The sequence below is a fragment of the Stylophora pistillata genome, chromosome 5, assembly GCF_964205215.1.
Source record: "Stylophora pistillata chromosome 5, jaStyPist1.2, whole genome shotgun sequence".
In the NCBI taxonomy this organism is placed as follows: Eukaryota; Metazoa; Cnidaria; class Anthozoa; order Scleractinia; family Pocilloporidae; genus Stylophora; species Stylophora pistillata.
In genome coordinates this window covers 21,794,098-21,811,161 of record NC_142523.1, presented here as the reverse complement: position 1 = coordinate 21,811,161, position 17,064 = coordinate 21,794,098, and the positions used below count along the sequence as shown (strand labels likewise).

At 38.6% G+C, this 17,064-nt stretch overlaps 1 protein-coding gene across 4 annotated transcripts in view; it reads right to left on the bottom strand.

Moving 5' to 3' along the window:
* Positions 1 to 335: 335 nt before the first annotated feature.
* Positions 336 to 17,064, bottom strand: part of LOC148730802 (uncharacterized) — a 31,848-nt gene continuing 15,119 nt past the window's right edge. The window contains exons 2-4 of one of the 4 annotated variants that reach the window (XM_088760932.1): positions 2,205 to 2,675; positions 1,537 to 1,582; positions 336 to 1,076 (exon numbers count right to left, since the gene is read on the bottom strand). In XM_088760932.1, the coding sequence (XP_088617058.1) occupies positions 2,322 to 2,672 (351 nt within the window). In that variant the 5' untranslated portion in view covers positions 2,673 to 2,675 and the 3' untranslated portion in view covers positions 336 to 1,076; positions 1,537 to 1,582; positions 2,205 to 2,321. Of the gene's footprint in view, positions 1,077 to 1,533; positions 1,583 to 2,204; positions 2,711 to 6,738; positions 8,546 to 17,064 lie in introns of those variants that run through there. The other 3 variants (XM_088760933.1, XM_088760934.1, XM_088760931.1) reach the window with 3 other exon arrangements.

Below are 17,064 nucleotides of genomic sequence, written 5' to 3'. Positions count from 1 at the left end.
TACACCTATTCTGGCCACAAAATCCGCGTTTTCCCCCTTTAAGTTGAAGTATTCTTCAGTAACTCTTTATAGCTGATTACTACGAAGATCACTTACACTTTGTCTTAACCTGCAGGTCACATATATGATTTTCGGAAAAAGTCGGCTCACAGTACGGCTCACAGTACGGCTCACAGTACGGCCTCGAACTCGCTAAGTAAGAGGTATTTAAACTGAAAAACTGGGCGATCCACTCGGTCGATCGAACCTTGTAATAAGATTTTGCAGTAGAACTATCATAATGATTTCGGAGACGGTGCTAGGAGCTCATTAAAAATATGTGGAGATACAAGAAGTAAAGAAAACTCGTTCATACATTGGCATGAACAAATTTATTTGCGTCTCTACTTACATGTACGTTTGCATTGATAAGTCAGAATGAGCAAGAATCATTCGCTTTTCGTATAGCGGATTAGTTATTATAATTATTATTGACTCTATGATATTCCCGAGGTCTAAACATACTAAAAATAAAAACTCATCGTCTCTCTGTATATGAAAATGCTTTCTAAATTGAAATTTCCACCATTACATTGTGATGTTTTACTCGAAGGGTCATCGACAACGAAAAAGATTGGTTGAGATCGTCCATCTTTTGCTATTGTCGCTGAAACTAAGGTTGATCTAAACGAAATACACTTCTAAGTACTTGTGACATTTCTTCTTAGTATAACAACGAAGGTAAAAGTTCATCAAACATTAAACTAGGATGTAAAAAAAATAAAGGTGGACAACTCTCATTCCTACAGTCGGGGAAAGTAGCTAAAAAATGTTTTAAGGCAACAATTTCCCAACCTTATGAGAGCAAGCAAAAACAAAGGATCGATCTTTGTGCATGGTCACTTGTAATAAAACGTATGATAGCTTATTGTCTATTCATTAGTTCTACTCTTTTTTTTTCGTTTAGCGTTTGAGTTGATTATCATATGACGTCTTGTTATTACTATACTTTTTATGTCATTTTTTTCCCCTCTTCTTGGTCATTACGTCCAACTTCATGTCTTCTGGTTTTCTCCTCTTTCCCTTCTTTTTGTTACCTAAATGAAAATTTAAAATATTGTTAAATCTATTTCATACATGTTGTATTTCTTCCATCACGTCGTGGCTAATAACCACCCTATCTTTGTGGTCATCCCAATTAAAGTAGTAAGAAAATTTTATGACCCGAAGACGTAAGTGAGGGGGACATTCTTTAATTTCTACCAAAGTCAAATATATTCAAATACTAGAAAAAAAAAAAGGACTCTCTTAGTAATTTACATCTACTTGGAACTATTTAATTATTATGGTAGAGCAAGCCTATTTCTCATTCCTTTTAAATGGGATGAAAACTGGGTCAGAAATGATGATTTAAGATTTTAATTAAATATACAGACGACCCCAGTTAGTTAAATTTCAGTGATAATGATGATGTTCGTATTACTCTTAAACATTGAGGCTTGAAGTAAGGTTTGAAAGGCAAGTGCAAGACTAGAACAAAAACTAATCAAAACATACCTCTGGCCTCAGTGGTTGCGATGAGATTCCGCTTGGGTCTTTTTCTCTAGTTGCAAAAGAAAAGGAAAGGAATAAATGTCAATTCCAGTCCCCTATTCTTCGGAGATTTTTCCTACGTTTGTTACCCACCATTTGAAATCCTGATAATCTAAGAACAAACCATGCTCCTTAATTTTGTTTTGGATAATTGATCCATTTACTTATGTCTTCCGATTCCTCGGTAATTCTAGGCCTCTGTGAATTGACAGACCCATACCAAAATACAGCCCTCCCTCTGCCACACTTGTATTCATGAAGCATGACTTGTATCGCCCCATCTATTAGACTTTCTTTGGCTTAATAAAATTCCTTGTAGCAGTCATCAGAGTGCTTCTTACCCTTTGGGGCAGTTGCTGTAAAATCTTCGATGTCATTCTTTAAATTGCCTGAGTCAAGCTCATGATCACGGCTAGACATGGAGAGATTCTCTCTAACAAAATACCTTAACGCGACGGGGTATCCAGAGCAACTTATTGAACTTCATTTTCAGATGCAGTTGAGAACCATTTCTAGGGAATAGTTCTCCCTTTAGCTTTTCGGCAATCGATAAATACAACATCTTTGTTGATAGTATGATACCACTGAACTTATATCTCTTCAAATTCTTCTCTTTGTCCACCGTTTCTCACCTTTCTTTGTATTCCCATTCCTTCGAATTTGCTCTCGACTTGTTTCAAATCCTCTTGCTTAGAGGTTTTTTCAGCAGTTTGTGGTTTTCCCTCGCTAAAAATCTTCTCTTTTTTATCTTAAGCCGCCTTTTTTGCTTCTTTGAGTAATTCTGCGTATGGATAACGTTGTGGTTTTAAAGCCTCTACTTGTGATTTCATCTTTTTCAACTCGTCCTTCATGAGCTTTTCAGCGGCCTCCTTCCTTCCCTTGGCTACTTTAGCGTCTTCATGATCTCCTAGGCTCTCGACAATCATTATGTCGTAGGCTAAATACCCTGCGGTTTCAATTACTTGTGCTCTTTTCTCAGGGTCCATTCGTCTTGCCTCCTTAACCCCTTCTTCGATAACATATTTCACTTCTGAATCAAACGGGATTTCCATGCCAAAAATCTCCTCTGTGCCATCGCAAAATTCCGGCTCGTCCGCCATTGGCTACCAAATTAAAAAAAAAAATTGAAGGGTTAAACCTGCGAGGAAATGAAAGATTTAAGGTACGTTTGTGACCAATTTGACACTGGAAATTTTTCAGTTTATGAAATTGGCCGCGTTGTTTTCATTTAAGTCATTCTACCTCTTGAGAATCGTTTTCCCTGAAAGTATTCGTTCAATAACCTTTAGAAGTTTAAGCTGGCTCGTACCGGTTTTCATCTTTTTGATGGTTTATAACTTTGAAAGAATACAACAGAAAGACTGACCAAGGCTAGTTGAACACTTTTACGGAGTTGAATTACATAATCATTGGTTATCCAAAAAGTGTCATTTCGTCACTAGCAGTTTCCATGGCAACGCTTACATAGGCTTATTCAGACGCAGTTTTAGCTTGTGGCTTAAATAATTCGAAAACTAACCCGGTGACCCCCTGATTTTTTTCAGTGATTGCTTTTGGCACTTGAAAAGGAAAATGCACAAAGATTTTTAAAAAATTATACGGAGCGGAATTTCAGAAAATCTACAAAAAGGGCAATTTTCACACATCACAAATTTCCTTCCTTAGAATTTTCTATTTTAATTTCTGATGATTCCTTTCGACGTTATTATCATATTGGAACAATAAAAAGAAGGGGCCACCGGACTTGTTTCCATGCAATAGCTTTCGCAAGTTTAGCAATTTCCACGCGCGTTCTCGCGCATTTAAAAATCCGGATTCTATAAGATCGACATTTGCTCATGATCTGTTTTAGCTACCGCTGACATTTGCGTGTGCTCGCGCGAGTACCTACGATCTTATGTTTACAGACGTTTACTGCTAAGAAAATCATTAAACAGCCGTCAAAGACAGCATCCCGAGCTCATCTTAAAAATCCTACACATGACTTCTGGCTATATCATATTATTTTCCTTCAAGTTTCAAAGTCCTCTTCCACTTCAGGTAGATTATCCTTCACTTGTGTTCTTCTTTTCTCGCCGTCGCAAGATTTCATATAGGTTGAATATTTCTTTTAAATGTGAAGTGAAGCAACCTTTACTTCTCCGAAAATCGTCTTCGTTGTCTTAGTTTCTATCTCCTGCATTCACAGTGGCCGCTCAACACATCAAATACAAGCTCTTAGGTAAACTTCTCACAAAAGTAGAAAAAATTCCACGCGCCGCCATCTTTGTTTTGAATTTTCATCTTTTGATCTCGCGCTTCTTTCGCACGTTTCTCTCACGCGCGTCACGCAAGAGTGACCTGTTCCCCGCGCGAGGAAACTGGTACGAACCACCTTAAAAGTAGCTGTGTGTGTGTGCGTGTGCGTGCGTGTGCGTGCGTGTGCGTGCGTGTCTGTGTATGTGTGTGTGGTGCGCGGAAATCATTGAAAGAGGGTGCTACCTCGAGCCATCGATATCTCATCAACTACAGCTGAGGCGTGCTTTAATCTAAATTTGACCAAAACATTAGGATTTTTGACTTAATCAAAATTCGAGACGTATGTCTAGCTGCTTTTTACTGATGAAACCCACATTAGCTATTAAAAAATCTGGCGCTCCCATTTATTATTGTGGTTGCAATAACAAAGGCAATTTTATTCCCGTCTGTTGATCACAGCCAAATTAACTGGGCACAAAGTAGAAAGAAAACCGCTAAGGACACATTACAAGTAATGTTACTCGACCTAGATAATGATAAAAAAGGGCTATATGACAATTATTTGCTAAAGGTGGGGTGAATATTATTGGATAACTCTTGAGATGAAGTCAAGAATAATACAAAGACTATATGTTACTGGTGGAGTAATCACAATAGAGGCTTTGCAAGTTAAAGATGAGAAGAGACGCTGCAAGTCGAAATTGTAAGCAACAGAAAAAGGGAAGAGAAGCGCCGTCGAGTCATATACATGCATTTATGACATAACGTAGTCAACGCACAATTTGATTGGTAAAAAATCTGTTCTTTATTTGGTTGTAAATCCAAGATAGCTGAAATATTGCCCTTTCTCGTGCATTGACGCCACACGGGGCGTATTCCCAAAAATTAATTTATAGAAGGCCTTTGGTTTGGAAAGAAACGGAAAGGAGGTTTTTTTAAATCGCGAAGAAAAATATAGAATATTTTTTCCTTAAAATTTATTAAATGTTTGTTAAAATGCAGTTTAATCGATCGCTTGCGCCGTTATTAGATCTGATCGTTTTCCCTGCGCGGTAAAAGTGGAAAACCTTAGGAATTTTCGCCGGACTAGAATTACTCAGAAGCTCGCGAAGAAGGAAAAGTTCCAATGCTTTTTTAGTTCTTCAAGAAAGCTGTAGCGACAAACTAATAGAATTTTGATTCCGAAGTTTTCTTCAAAATATTTTTTACAGAGAACTAAAAGCCGCTTACAAAATGAATGAACACCCAAGATTTATGGCCTAGTCCAAAAGTACGCAAAAGTGACGACGAGTGGCTACGAGCGATCACGAGTGACTGCGAGTGACAACGACAAACCGGACCACTAGTGACTACGAGTGACCACGAGTGAACGGGAACGATCAAAATTGACTACGTTTGATCACGAGTAATAGGTAGTTGAATCATTATTATTATATAAAGGCTTGAAAAACAAGTTATTTTTCCAGTAATCAAGTCATCAGCGCTTAAAATTCTTCTGCCTTTAGAAGCACACACAACCCACAATTCCTCTATTCGCTCCGACGAAGGGCTAACGCTCGAAACGTCAGCTTTTGTTATTATTACGGTGGCCAATTTACCATTTCAACTTTGTTGATATATCCAAATTATTTCGTTACTCCCACCGACGCAGCCCCAAACAGTTTCTTTCGAAACTATCAGCCTTTATGCGCTTAAAATGATCGAGTTGTTTCGCTTTATGGCTTTAAAGGGAACCTCCACTCTTTTTACAAATATCGCTCAAAATGTTCCAAATATACTTCTCAACAGACCTGGCATAAAAATTGCCTTACCAAGAGACCTCATTTTTTTTTCTTGTCGTGCCAAAGAAGGCTCTTGCAGCCACTTCGAATTTCTCGCGGCCGTCATCTTAGACAGTGCGCAATGTATTCTGGGCTAATGACATGTAATGGTTGCTCAGTGCAATTGCTGCGCACTTTTTCACTATTGTTAACGCTATATTGCTGTCGTGTCAAGAAAGTTTGGTAAATTTGTCACCGATCTGGTCAGGACCTTATCAAAGCTTTCATTTGAGCGGGGGTAATAGAGGTAAATTTGGTTAACACCTTACGGGTTTATCACGAACTAACATGACGACCAACTTCCTGTTAGCTTCTTAGTTCAGTTGGTAGAGCATTGCACCGGTATCGCAGAGGTCATGGATTCAAATCCCATAAAAGGCCTGATTCTTTTTCTGGCCTTTTTTTCACTTCTGCTCAATTAGTTTTCATTACTGCGAAGATCGCTCTGTGTTTTTTTTCTTAACCTGCCGTTCACAGATATGATTTTCGTATGATAATAGTCATTCATTTTGTCAAGTGTTAAGAAATAAATACAAATATTATTCACTAGCATGGATCAGTCTGTAATGGGTATCCAAGACCTCGGGCACAGTTTTTCCCATCACGGACCTCCCGTCTGGTGAATAACATACAATTACTGATATCTCTGATCGAAAGCACTTAGTACGTGGGCAATAATTTGTCAATTTAGCGGGCTGTGTTTCACTGTACAGCCAGCTATGTTCTAAGGTTTTTTTTTAATTGAAGTCTTTCCCCTCTATTTAAACCAAGAGATTTACCAAATATGTTTTCTCAATTCGTATAGTAGCTTACGGAACCTTGTTTTTTTCGTACTCGATTTATGGCCAAAGTGCGCTTCGCGCTTGGACCATAGACCCGAGCGGAAAGAGTCGGTCTTTGACTCATAGTACGGCCTTTAGCTCGGTTAGTAGGAGGTATTTACACTGAAAGACAGGGCAATCCATTTGGTCGATAAAACCATGTAAAGAGATTTTGGTGCAGAACTATGATTCGAGACAATGCTAGGAGCTATGAAAACTAATTAAAAATATATCGAGATACAATACATATAGAAAACTCGTTTACACATTAGCATAATCACATTTATTTGCGTCCCTATTTACACGTGGCATTGATAAGTCAGAATGAGCAACAATCTTTCGCTTTTCATTAAGGGGATTTTTTCTCATCATTATCATTGCCTTTACAACATCTGTCTCTCAGAGGTCTAGACATACTTAAAAAAACAGTATGTCTGTAAATTAACATGCTTTCTAAATTGCATTTGCATCATGATTGCATCACATTGAAATGGTTTAACGGTTTTAAGGTTCATCGACAACGAGAAAGATTTGCGGAATCATCCATCTTTTGCTATTGTCACCCCTAAACTAAGGTTTACCCAACGGAAATGCATTCCTAGTACTACTTGTGACATTTGTTGTTAGTATATCAGCAGTGTAAAAGATGATTTAAAGATATCGGACAACCCGGTCTCAGACAAACTCGGAGAAGCTTCAGGCTTTTTCGTTTACTCAAGTTGTTTCTTATAGTTTTTGAAAGCGTTCGTTGCTTACCGTCCCCAGATTTTTGTTTCTAAGTTGGAAAAACACAACGCAACCAGCTCGAGCTATCGTGTTGCTTTGAAGGTTTGTCTTCTGAGTAACGCTGCCCGAATTTAAGGCCACAAGACTCATTACGAAGGCTGCGGTCCTATATATAAGCAATTCATGTTGCCTGTATTACCAGTCAGATCCGGGTCACGGTTATTCGAAAGATGTAAAAAACGAATATAGGTCTGATATTCTCACGTGTTAAGATCATCAATTTCTCCCTTCTTATTCTCTAATGCCAATTATTATGCTGTGCATGTCCGATATCGGCGCTACACTGTGCAACTTTTTGATGAGGATAGCATTTAGGGGCCTTTCTCAACAGTGCCGGCTTTTCTAGCGTGTGAAACGTAATTAAAAGACATTAATCAAAAGCAAACAGCCGAATGAAACTATTAACGGACAAGGTTTGATTCTACTTCAAGCTTTCACAATTGATTTGTCAGTGTTCCCTTTCTGGGTAGAAATGGAAACCAACTTATCACTTTGGTTATATATGAGTGTAATCTAGTCCCTCTGACACACGAAAAGCCCATTGTCCCCAATGTACGACCAGCTGTATAGTGTCCTTGCCTGCTATTTTCCCAATCATTTTCTCCACTTGTGGTATCGAGTTTTCGAGCCTAGCGATGTCATCTGGACCATTTCCTTCCTCCCACCATTTTTTAGCCTGCTTATCAACAAAAACATCTCTTCTGAATTTTTTTGAAATAAATTTACGGAGCCTCCCAATACTTTCATTAAGATCCTCAGGCATTTTGTTTTCATTTTTGAGCGAATGGCAAATATCCCACATTAATTTGGTGACTCCGGCTAAAAGCTTTGATTTTGCATCACCGAAGTCTTCAGCATTTTTATGGTTATCATAAGTTTGACCTTCTGGGGTGTGCACAGTGGTTTCAAGGTTAATCCTTACTTGGTCGGTCAAAGGCGCGGCCCGAAGCACACAGTCTACAGGAAGACCACCACTTTGAACTTTAGTTATGATATTCATATCTATAAGGTTTGAATAACTATAGCCTTTGAGATAAGCTTCACCAAAGGTATCGACAAATGCTTTTATAATATCACGGTATATGTCTTTCACACCATTGTTAATGACATGATGGCCTCGTTTGTGGTCTGGTGACGCCATATGCTTCTTTGTCTTCTTCAGTATCTATGCCCTTTATTGTCGCTCAACTTTAAAGAGGCTGACTCCTTTTCCTCTTCTGTATCTTCACCTTAGTAACGAGGTAGCGAGTATGGTCGTCTCCTTTGATCAACGGTCAATTCCTCAAATCAGGACTTTTTGCAACACAACTGTGAGGACGGAACGATTCCGTTAAGAATGATGAAATAATAATAATATTACGTTAATTGAAGCTCTCCCGTAGGAGCTTTTCAGCCACAATGTACACTAACTAAGTGCTTAAAAATCCACTGGCAGGAGGTAGACCAGGGGGCTATTTACAGAGCGCAGCCGAGGAGACGAACTAGAGGCAAACGAGTACAAATCCATTGAGCGGCAGGGTGGAGGACTTGAACCCGGGGCACCGGATTACAAGTCCAGCATCCTAACCACTCGACCATGCTGCCTCCATAAATGAATATGAAGTCAAAATTAGTTTAATGTTTTGCTAGGATACAGTGTGAATTCTTTGCTTACCAGTATTTGCTTGTATTTGCTGGATGACTGCATGATACTTCCTCAAAAATTTGTTCGTGACTATCGAGTCATAGCAAAAAGAAATCGCCTGGCCGAATAATCTGAAGGAATTGAATTGCGACGGGGTGTTTTGACGTGGACGCCCAGAACAGGACTAACAATTGGGAAAATATATATTTTTTTTCGACAAGCTAAGGACTTCTTCTCTCAGAAAAGGGTATAAAAAAACGACTCCAAAGCAGTTTCGGTGCAGTTGCAAATTTCAATCTGTTACGAGGGCTGGAAGTGTGATAATATGGGGTAATAACATAGCTATCGACTCTATTCAAGATAGCTGTTCGAGTATAGAAGCACATATTAATTACATGAAGTCGATTTGTGTTGTACGACTGCAGGGATAGGTCAAACTGTGTACGCTTCCACGGTTTACTTCCCGTAAAGGAGTGATAGCGAGTGAAGCGGGTTCAATTTTGTCAGGGTGGAGAGAAGTTGAGCGATGTGTGATGCAGAGTAGGACTGGCACGAGCGCTCTCTGCGCCCTTCTGGCCGGAGCGTTATCAAGTCGGCAAAATTGTCCTCTCGGAGAACCGAAAAACTCTTTTTCTTTCTGCAAAGATTTCCCTGTAATGGTCATGATTAAGCAAGTTTTTGACAGGCTTGTCACGTTACTTAATTAATTCGTGTCTGCATTAAAATATTTCTTTACGCTGGGTTTAAAGTTTCCTTTAGTTTGAAGTTGACAAATGTTTGCTTTCGCCTGGACCTTGTCATTTATTTGAAAAAGCAATTCTTCCCAATTCTTCCCAACCCAAAATCTTGCATGTGTTAAAAAGCGATAAATTTTCTATGATACTTAGAAAATTCAGTTGGAGATATCCGAAGATTACAGAAATGTATGTCTTCAAACTTATTGAGAGCAATTCCCCGAGACAGTGAAGCAAAGTTGGAAATGAAAATTTTTAACCCCCCTTCTTTTTTTGTGTGGAGGTAGGTTACCTAGGAAGATGAACAAAAACAGTCACATTTGGATTGGCAGGTGTGTCGTTGCCATGGTAACAGGACTTGATCACGTGGGCCTGAGGTCTATGTTTTGACTGTAGAATTCACTCTCAAGAAGTAAAAATAAACGAGTCTGGTTCCCGGGCGTACGTAAACCAATTAAAATGAAATTGATAAAAATGGTAGAGGTACCCTCCTACTTCATAAAATTTGCCGATAAAGTATTCTGGGTCTTACGATCAAGAAGGCAATGCTCGTAATACTATGTTGCCTGTCAGCCATTTTGACGAGCAGGAAAAACAAGCACAACCATGTTCGGAATTTCTCCGAAAGTACTCTTTCCCAAAAAAAGAAAAAAAACAAAAAACAAAAACAAAGTAGCAGCAGAGCTTACATAGATATTGAAGTTTCTAAACATCATAGAATCGATTTGGAGAAAATTATATTTTGGCAATGGGTGTTGTATTTGGCTCAAACAGGCTTTTGATAGAGAATAGCAGCTTCAGAAGTATTTTCTATCATCTTATCTGTTATCTACCTTTGATTGATTAGGTTTTGAACGACGAATTTGATGAAATATAAATTGAAACAAAGCCTACCTTGCAACTTTTGGAAATTTCTTCAGGATGCCTTTGTAGTATAGTATGGGTCTCTTCTCAGTTCGCTCGCTCCATTTTCTTTACAAAATTTTGCAGACTCTAACGGAAAGGTCAAATCTAACTGGCTAGCCTCACCAGACATCTACTTTTAGGCCAGAGATAATGATGCATTAACACAAATAAAGAACAATCGAACAGGTCAAACACTGTCGTGTGTCGAGTATCGAAATAATTCATCGATACAATCTATCCAGGAAGTTGATTAGATGCATCAAGATCACGGCTAAGCAAATGCATGTCTGCAACGATTCTGAATTCATTCTTTGACTAAATCGAGCCCTACATTCCGCTGTGCATGGCCGAGAAGCGATGAAATCGTTGTTTATGGCCACAATGTAGACCGGAAATGCGATGAACAAAACTGCTGACCGGATGTACTTTAAAATGCGATTTTCCCGCTTTTTGTTTGTTTGTTTTTGTAGCTTCAGATAAAACGACATTGTCGCAATAGCATTGTCTCTTCTTTAGATATTTTTGGTACAATATATCATCGATAAAGGGATAGAAGGACGACTTTTGATCCGCTTTTTTGACTGTTTTACAGCAGTGAATAAACAAGACAAAAGAAAAGTGCTTCACTGATCGTTTTACGCAACCCAACATTTGTCCACATAAGCCGCCCATTTTTCCTGGGTTTGTTTGTTTGTTTGTTTTTTTCTTTGATTCATTGCTTGTTGGATATTAATGATGGCCTACATGTAAGATACGTCGCTAATCTGGGGCATTAGCGTATACATTAGAAGTTACGAAGTTGTAATGTTTGACCCACCTATCCTTCAGAAATAAATAAGTCTTCTCCAGGCCGATAAATTTTCACAGTCAGTACCTAATGTCTGCCCAAATTTTGACATCCTTTCTGTTTATTTATTTATTTATGTTTGTTGTTGTTGTTGTTGTTTATTGGTTTGTTGCTGTTTTTTTTTTCGGTGGTGGGGGGGCGGGGGCTGACCGGAAGTAAATTTGTGCCGTCGATCAAAAATTGTGTAAGAGAAATTTGCCTATCGTCGTGTGAAGGAAAATATCCTGGTCGAGACAATGGAAAGTTGTTCTTTCTACATCCCAAAGGGGACGTTTGTAAGTGCAGTGGAAACAATAAAAATCAGCGAATGTCAAAGGGATATTTCCAGGCACGTGCAAGCCCACGGAGTGGTATAAACCGTGGTGAGATCAAGGATGAAATGGATCTAATTCTTTACCGTGCTGGTAAATACATACAACATTTCACGTGCGAATTTTTCATTCTCTTGTGACGAATTGTTATTCATAACTGAATTTGTAATTGTATTTTCACAATCTATAAAGCGATCTTTTTGTTTTTGGGTGTGGCTATTTTGATCATGCGTTCAATATTCACGCAAGCTTCAGTTTAGCTTCATTGACTTTGTTTTGGTTTTTAGATTTATGTTATGATGCAAATTCTCAGCATTTGTATAAAGAAACTATAGTTTTCTTCGTGTATGGTACATTGTTGTCGCGCTTTTTCTAAGTCTGTTTGCATCAAGGTACTGGATATGCCTCAACGCATACATTTTACAAGGGTTTTTTTGATGTTAATCACGATTAAGCAATGCAAGCTGGCTTGATATTTGTTAACATCACCTAGGTCGTCTGGGGATTTACTGGAGGGGCCAGTGCAAAAAATATCCAGTACAGTTTGATAAAAGACCAATCCCAGAATATCAAGAGGAGACAGGAAAACTCATTCCCGTAGCACCCAAAATTTTCAACCCTGTTCCCATTTTCCCAGGGTATGAGATCGCTCAACGTTTAATTTTTACTTGATGCTTCGGTTTTTCGGTTTTCGTTGTTTTTTCGAGGGGAAGGGGGGGGGGGCTTTCTTCACCATTGCCATTGTAAAACAACCCCATAACAAGAGGATATCATTACACTTACATCCAGTGTTACATCCTATTACATTGTGTTACACTCGGTTAGCAGTCGTGCTTCTCGAACTTCCGGCCCACGCGTTCGGTTTATTCACCATTCTAGACTTATCGACTTATCGCAATGTCTGACTCGATTTTAGCCAATGACGTTACTTTAGATTGTTGAAAGGCATGCATTTGCTTTGTACATTGATCTCAAAAAATTTAGTTTGCTTCCTGGTTGGATAATATTGATAAATTTAGGTGCTCAACGGCAGAAATCGCAAGTATTAGTACCATGTTTTGACCTTGTCAACTCTTCTTTGTCAAGTGTATGCGGCTACTTGTATCATCATCTCTGGTCTGAAACACGGAAAACTGGAGATTCGATGGGAGCAACCGTTAGATTAGAGTCTGCGCTAGATTTGGTCAAGAAAATGGAGCGAGCAAAGGAGAGACACTGGAGAGAACCACGCGACGAAAGCATCCTGGAGAAATTCCCAAAACCTTCAAGGTAGGTTTTGTATCAAGTTATATTTCATCAAATTCGTTTGCCAAAACCTTATCAACTAAATGTAGGTACTAGAAAAGATGATAAAATATACTTTTACGGCTGATTTTGTCTCTCTAAAGCTTGTTTGAGCCAAATACAAGAGCCCTCAAAATTACCAATTTTGCAATGTTTTGCAATTTGCCCCACGTGTCTTCAGCACCCATGGCCAAAATATAATTTCCTCCAAATTGATTTTATAATATTTAATCACTTCAATATCTCTGTAATCTCTGCTGCTAATTTGCCTGATGTGGAAAGAGTACTTTTGGAGAAATTGTGAATATGGTTGTACTTGTTTTTCCTGCTTGTCTAAATGGCTGAGAGGGAACATAGTAAGACGAGAATTTTCTTCTTGTTTATAACACCCAAAATATTTTAACTGAAAATTATATAAACTGGAAGAGTGGCTCTGCCAGCTGTATGAATTTCATTTGAATTGGTTCGCATGTATCCGAGAACCAGACTTGTTTACTTTTACTTTTTGAGAACTTTTGCTCAAAACATGGTCCTGAGGCCGACTTCATCTGGTGCGGTTACCATGGCAACGATAAATCTGCCAGTCCAAATATGATTGTTTTTGTTTATCCCCACAAGGTAACCTACGTCCACACAAAAAATTGAGGGGGGGGGGGGTTTAAAAAATTTTCATTTCCAACTTTGCTTCACTTTCTCGGAGAACTGCTCTTAACTTTTGTTGAAACGCACTCGTGGATCGCTTCCCCCTTACTCGTAAAACAAAAGCTTTTGAAGCCTCGAAAACAAAATGTCGTCAATGAGTAAAGAAAAATGGTTCGGAAATGAATTTCATGGCAATAAAAGTTGGCTGACAACATGAAATGCGGCCTAAAAACCTGTTGTAAAAGTAACTAAGACAGTTAAGAGGATATCCGTTGAAAAATGAAACATTGCATGGCAAAGTTAAAACGTTTCGTTTTCAGTTACGGGATCGAGTTGGTGACACCGAACAGGTTTAAAATAAATCAAGATTCACTCGACTCGCCTATCAAAAACAACTGCGCTAGAAAAAGCTATCATAGTTCCAAATTGTTGTACAAATTTTCATAGTCTAAACACCGTGATTTCATAAAGATTAGATTAATCCCAGTATTCAAGAGAAGTCAAAAGCTTATGGCTCTCCTGTGTCAGTGTTGCGTAAAGCGGTAGGCGAAAAAAACAATAATTTTGAGCATGTGCCTTTGTTCAGAATTTCGTAAGATTACAACTGACATTACTAGAGTTGATGATCTTTCAAAATATGTAAAGTTTAGTTTGGGGAAATGGATTTGGGATTTCTAACAATTCTTTGAAAATCGTGAAGAAAGACATAAAATCACGCCATCCTGTTGTGTACATGTGACCATCAGGACATTGATATGATAAAAATTGACACGACTCCGATGCATGTAGCAAAGTAAATACAATAACCTCAACTCAAATATTACATTCTTAGCTGTTCGTAAGAGTCCAAAGTTTTTCTGTTTTTCCGTTTTCTCTATTCTGTGGTCCCCGTGAGTTTGTCAGGTGCACCGTCACTTTATGTCGCGGCTTGATCAAAACGGCTGCTCCTGAAAACGTCTAAACTCTGCAATTTGTATTCCTTTATCGCTTGATCGACGTGTTGGTATTCTTTGCGACAAAATTCATTAAAACACTGATCAAGCCGAATATTTAAAGCTTATGTTCAGAGTTTCCTATCGTCGATCCTGTTCAGCATTTATCTGTTGTTTGACAGACTGTAGGTAAATTTGCTTCGCTTGAATCTAATATATCATGAGATTTAGTCAAGCCTAAGAGCGGAGCTCCCAATAAGTGAAAATTTTGCAATAAAATCTCTTTAGATATATTAAACATTTTTAGCCAAAAATATTCATTCAGAATAGATAAAACCCATTGCCACTTACGTGTAACAATTGCCTGTGAAAAGTCAAAATTTTGGAGAAACCAAGAAAGCAAACACAATTCGCAGTAAATTTTTAAAAATCATATTTTCCAAAAAACAAGCTCCAGCGAAAGAAGACTAATTAAACAACTTATTTCCGACGAAAAAAGCGATAGGTGCATATTTTAACTCGAAAATCAAAATGAAAGATAAAAATCGCTAAATATTTTCGCATGTTTGCAAATGGGCATGTGGATCATATTTCAAAATGGAAGATGCGAATTTGCCCGTGAGTGAAGAGATCTCATGTTTCATGGACTGAAGCAAGACTAAAATGGCCAAGAAATATTTCGGGACGACAAATTGATTCCAAACAGTTTTTGATTTGCTGTTATGAGCGAAAAACGTACGAATTTCTTACGTGTACATGTCGCACACTACTTTAATCACGCGAAATAACTAACACAACAAACAGTAACGTTCGCCTCGACTGTCGTTTTCCACTGTCTTGTTTTCCTCGTGAGATCCTTTTCTTTTTTTAATCCCATAGACACCTGGGCTAGTCCCAGTTACTCTCGTCCTGCTTTCTACATACAAAGCCCACGCGGTAAAATTCATCATGCTTAGATTGTTGTTTATTGTATTGTATTGTATTGTAATCTTTATTTAGACACGATCAATTCATCAGCCTATAAAAATACATATTACATTCGCTAAGATATTTAAAATTAAAACTACATACTATAACACTAGAGCTGTTTTCCGTGAATGTCGTGCGTTAGACTTAAAAAATGTCATTGATCTTACGTTTAAATAACCCCAGAGACTCTGTGTTCCTTATATCGCGTGGTAAACTGTTCCATAATGTGGCGCCATTGTAGCTAAAGCTTTTTCTGTAATAATTAGTGCGCGGTAGTGGAACATTAAGCTTATTTTCAGAGTCCCTGAGGTCATAAGCAGAGTCACGCCACGTAAACTTTGAATATAGATACCTTGGAGCTAGCCCGTGCAGACATCTAAACATCATGGTGGCTTTATGGATTTCCTGCTGGCGTGCAAGATTTTTCCACCCTAAAAACTCGAGTAGCTCAGTTGCATCAGCATCATAGTTAGAGAATGTCAACACACGGGCTGCTCTATTCTGCAATTTCTGCAGTTTGTCTCGTAGCGTTTTCCCACAGCTACCCCAAACAATGTCACAGTAATCAAAGTGAGGTTTTACTAAAGCTTGGTAGATGAGATGTAAGGTTGATGCTGGGATCAGGTGCCTAATTCGCTTTAGGGCCCCGATACCAGAGGCGATCTTTTTCGTTAGTTTTTCGATGTGACTATGCCAATCGAGTTTATCGTCTATTATTACACCAAGCGATTTTGTAGCTGAAACCTGGCTCACTTGAGTATTGTTCATTCTACTTGTTGGTGAAGCTGTGAGAGTATTCAGTTTCTGCCTCGACCCTATTAGCATGAATTCGGTTTTAGTCATGTTCAACGTGAGTTTGTTCGCTTGTAGCCAGTTGAAGACGTTTTCTAGGTCTTCATTTAGACAAAACTGAACGTTCTCAAGATTGCTTCCCGCATATGTGAGGTGCGTGTCATCGGCATACATTCTCGGTTTACAATTTGATAAGCAATTTACTAGCCTTCAAGGTCAGAAATTGCGCAGCGTTATCTTGAAAATTCTGAAAAAAGTTCAATTTGACGCAAAATCTTTTATAAACAATACTTTTTGAACACATTGTTACTCGAACATAATATTTACCGGGTCATCGAATCGTCAAATTGTCGCTAGGCCCTGCTTGAAGTCCGAAAGTTCGGTTTTCACTTTACGTCCATAATTCGCATCGCCTTAGAGAATCGTTGTGTCGTTGACTCGAGAGCTTCTTCTGTCACCTTCAAGACCTTGATATCTATTCTTTTCCAAGCAGAGTATCCTATAGCATTGTTACTTTACATTATGAGTTCCACAAGGTCTAACTCGATCGCAAATGAACGAAAAAACCGACCTGAAAATTTTGAGGGTCGGTCGCGCGGACGCCATATTTTCAAATTTGATATAGTACTTTCGTGATAGCATACATGACGGAGGGCACGTACGTACGTAAGTACGTACGCTCGGTCAGTCTCGTGACAACAAAACGAAAAGAGTTTGACCATATTCCATGGGTATAGGGCTCTGCCCCTCGCGCACTTCGCGCTTGGGAGCCCCGCTATAAAAATT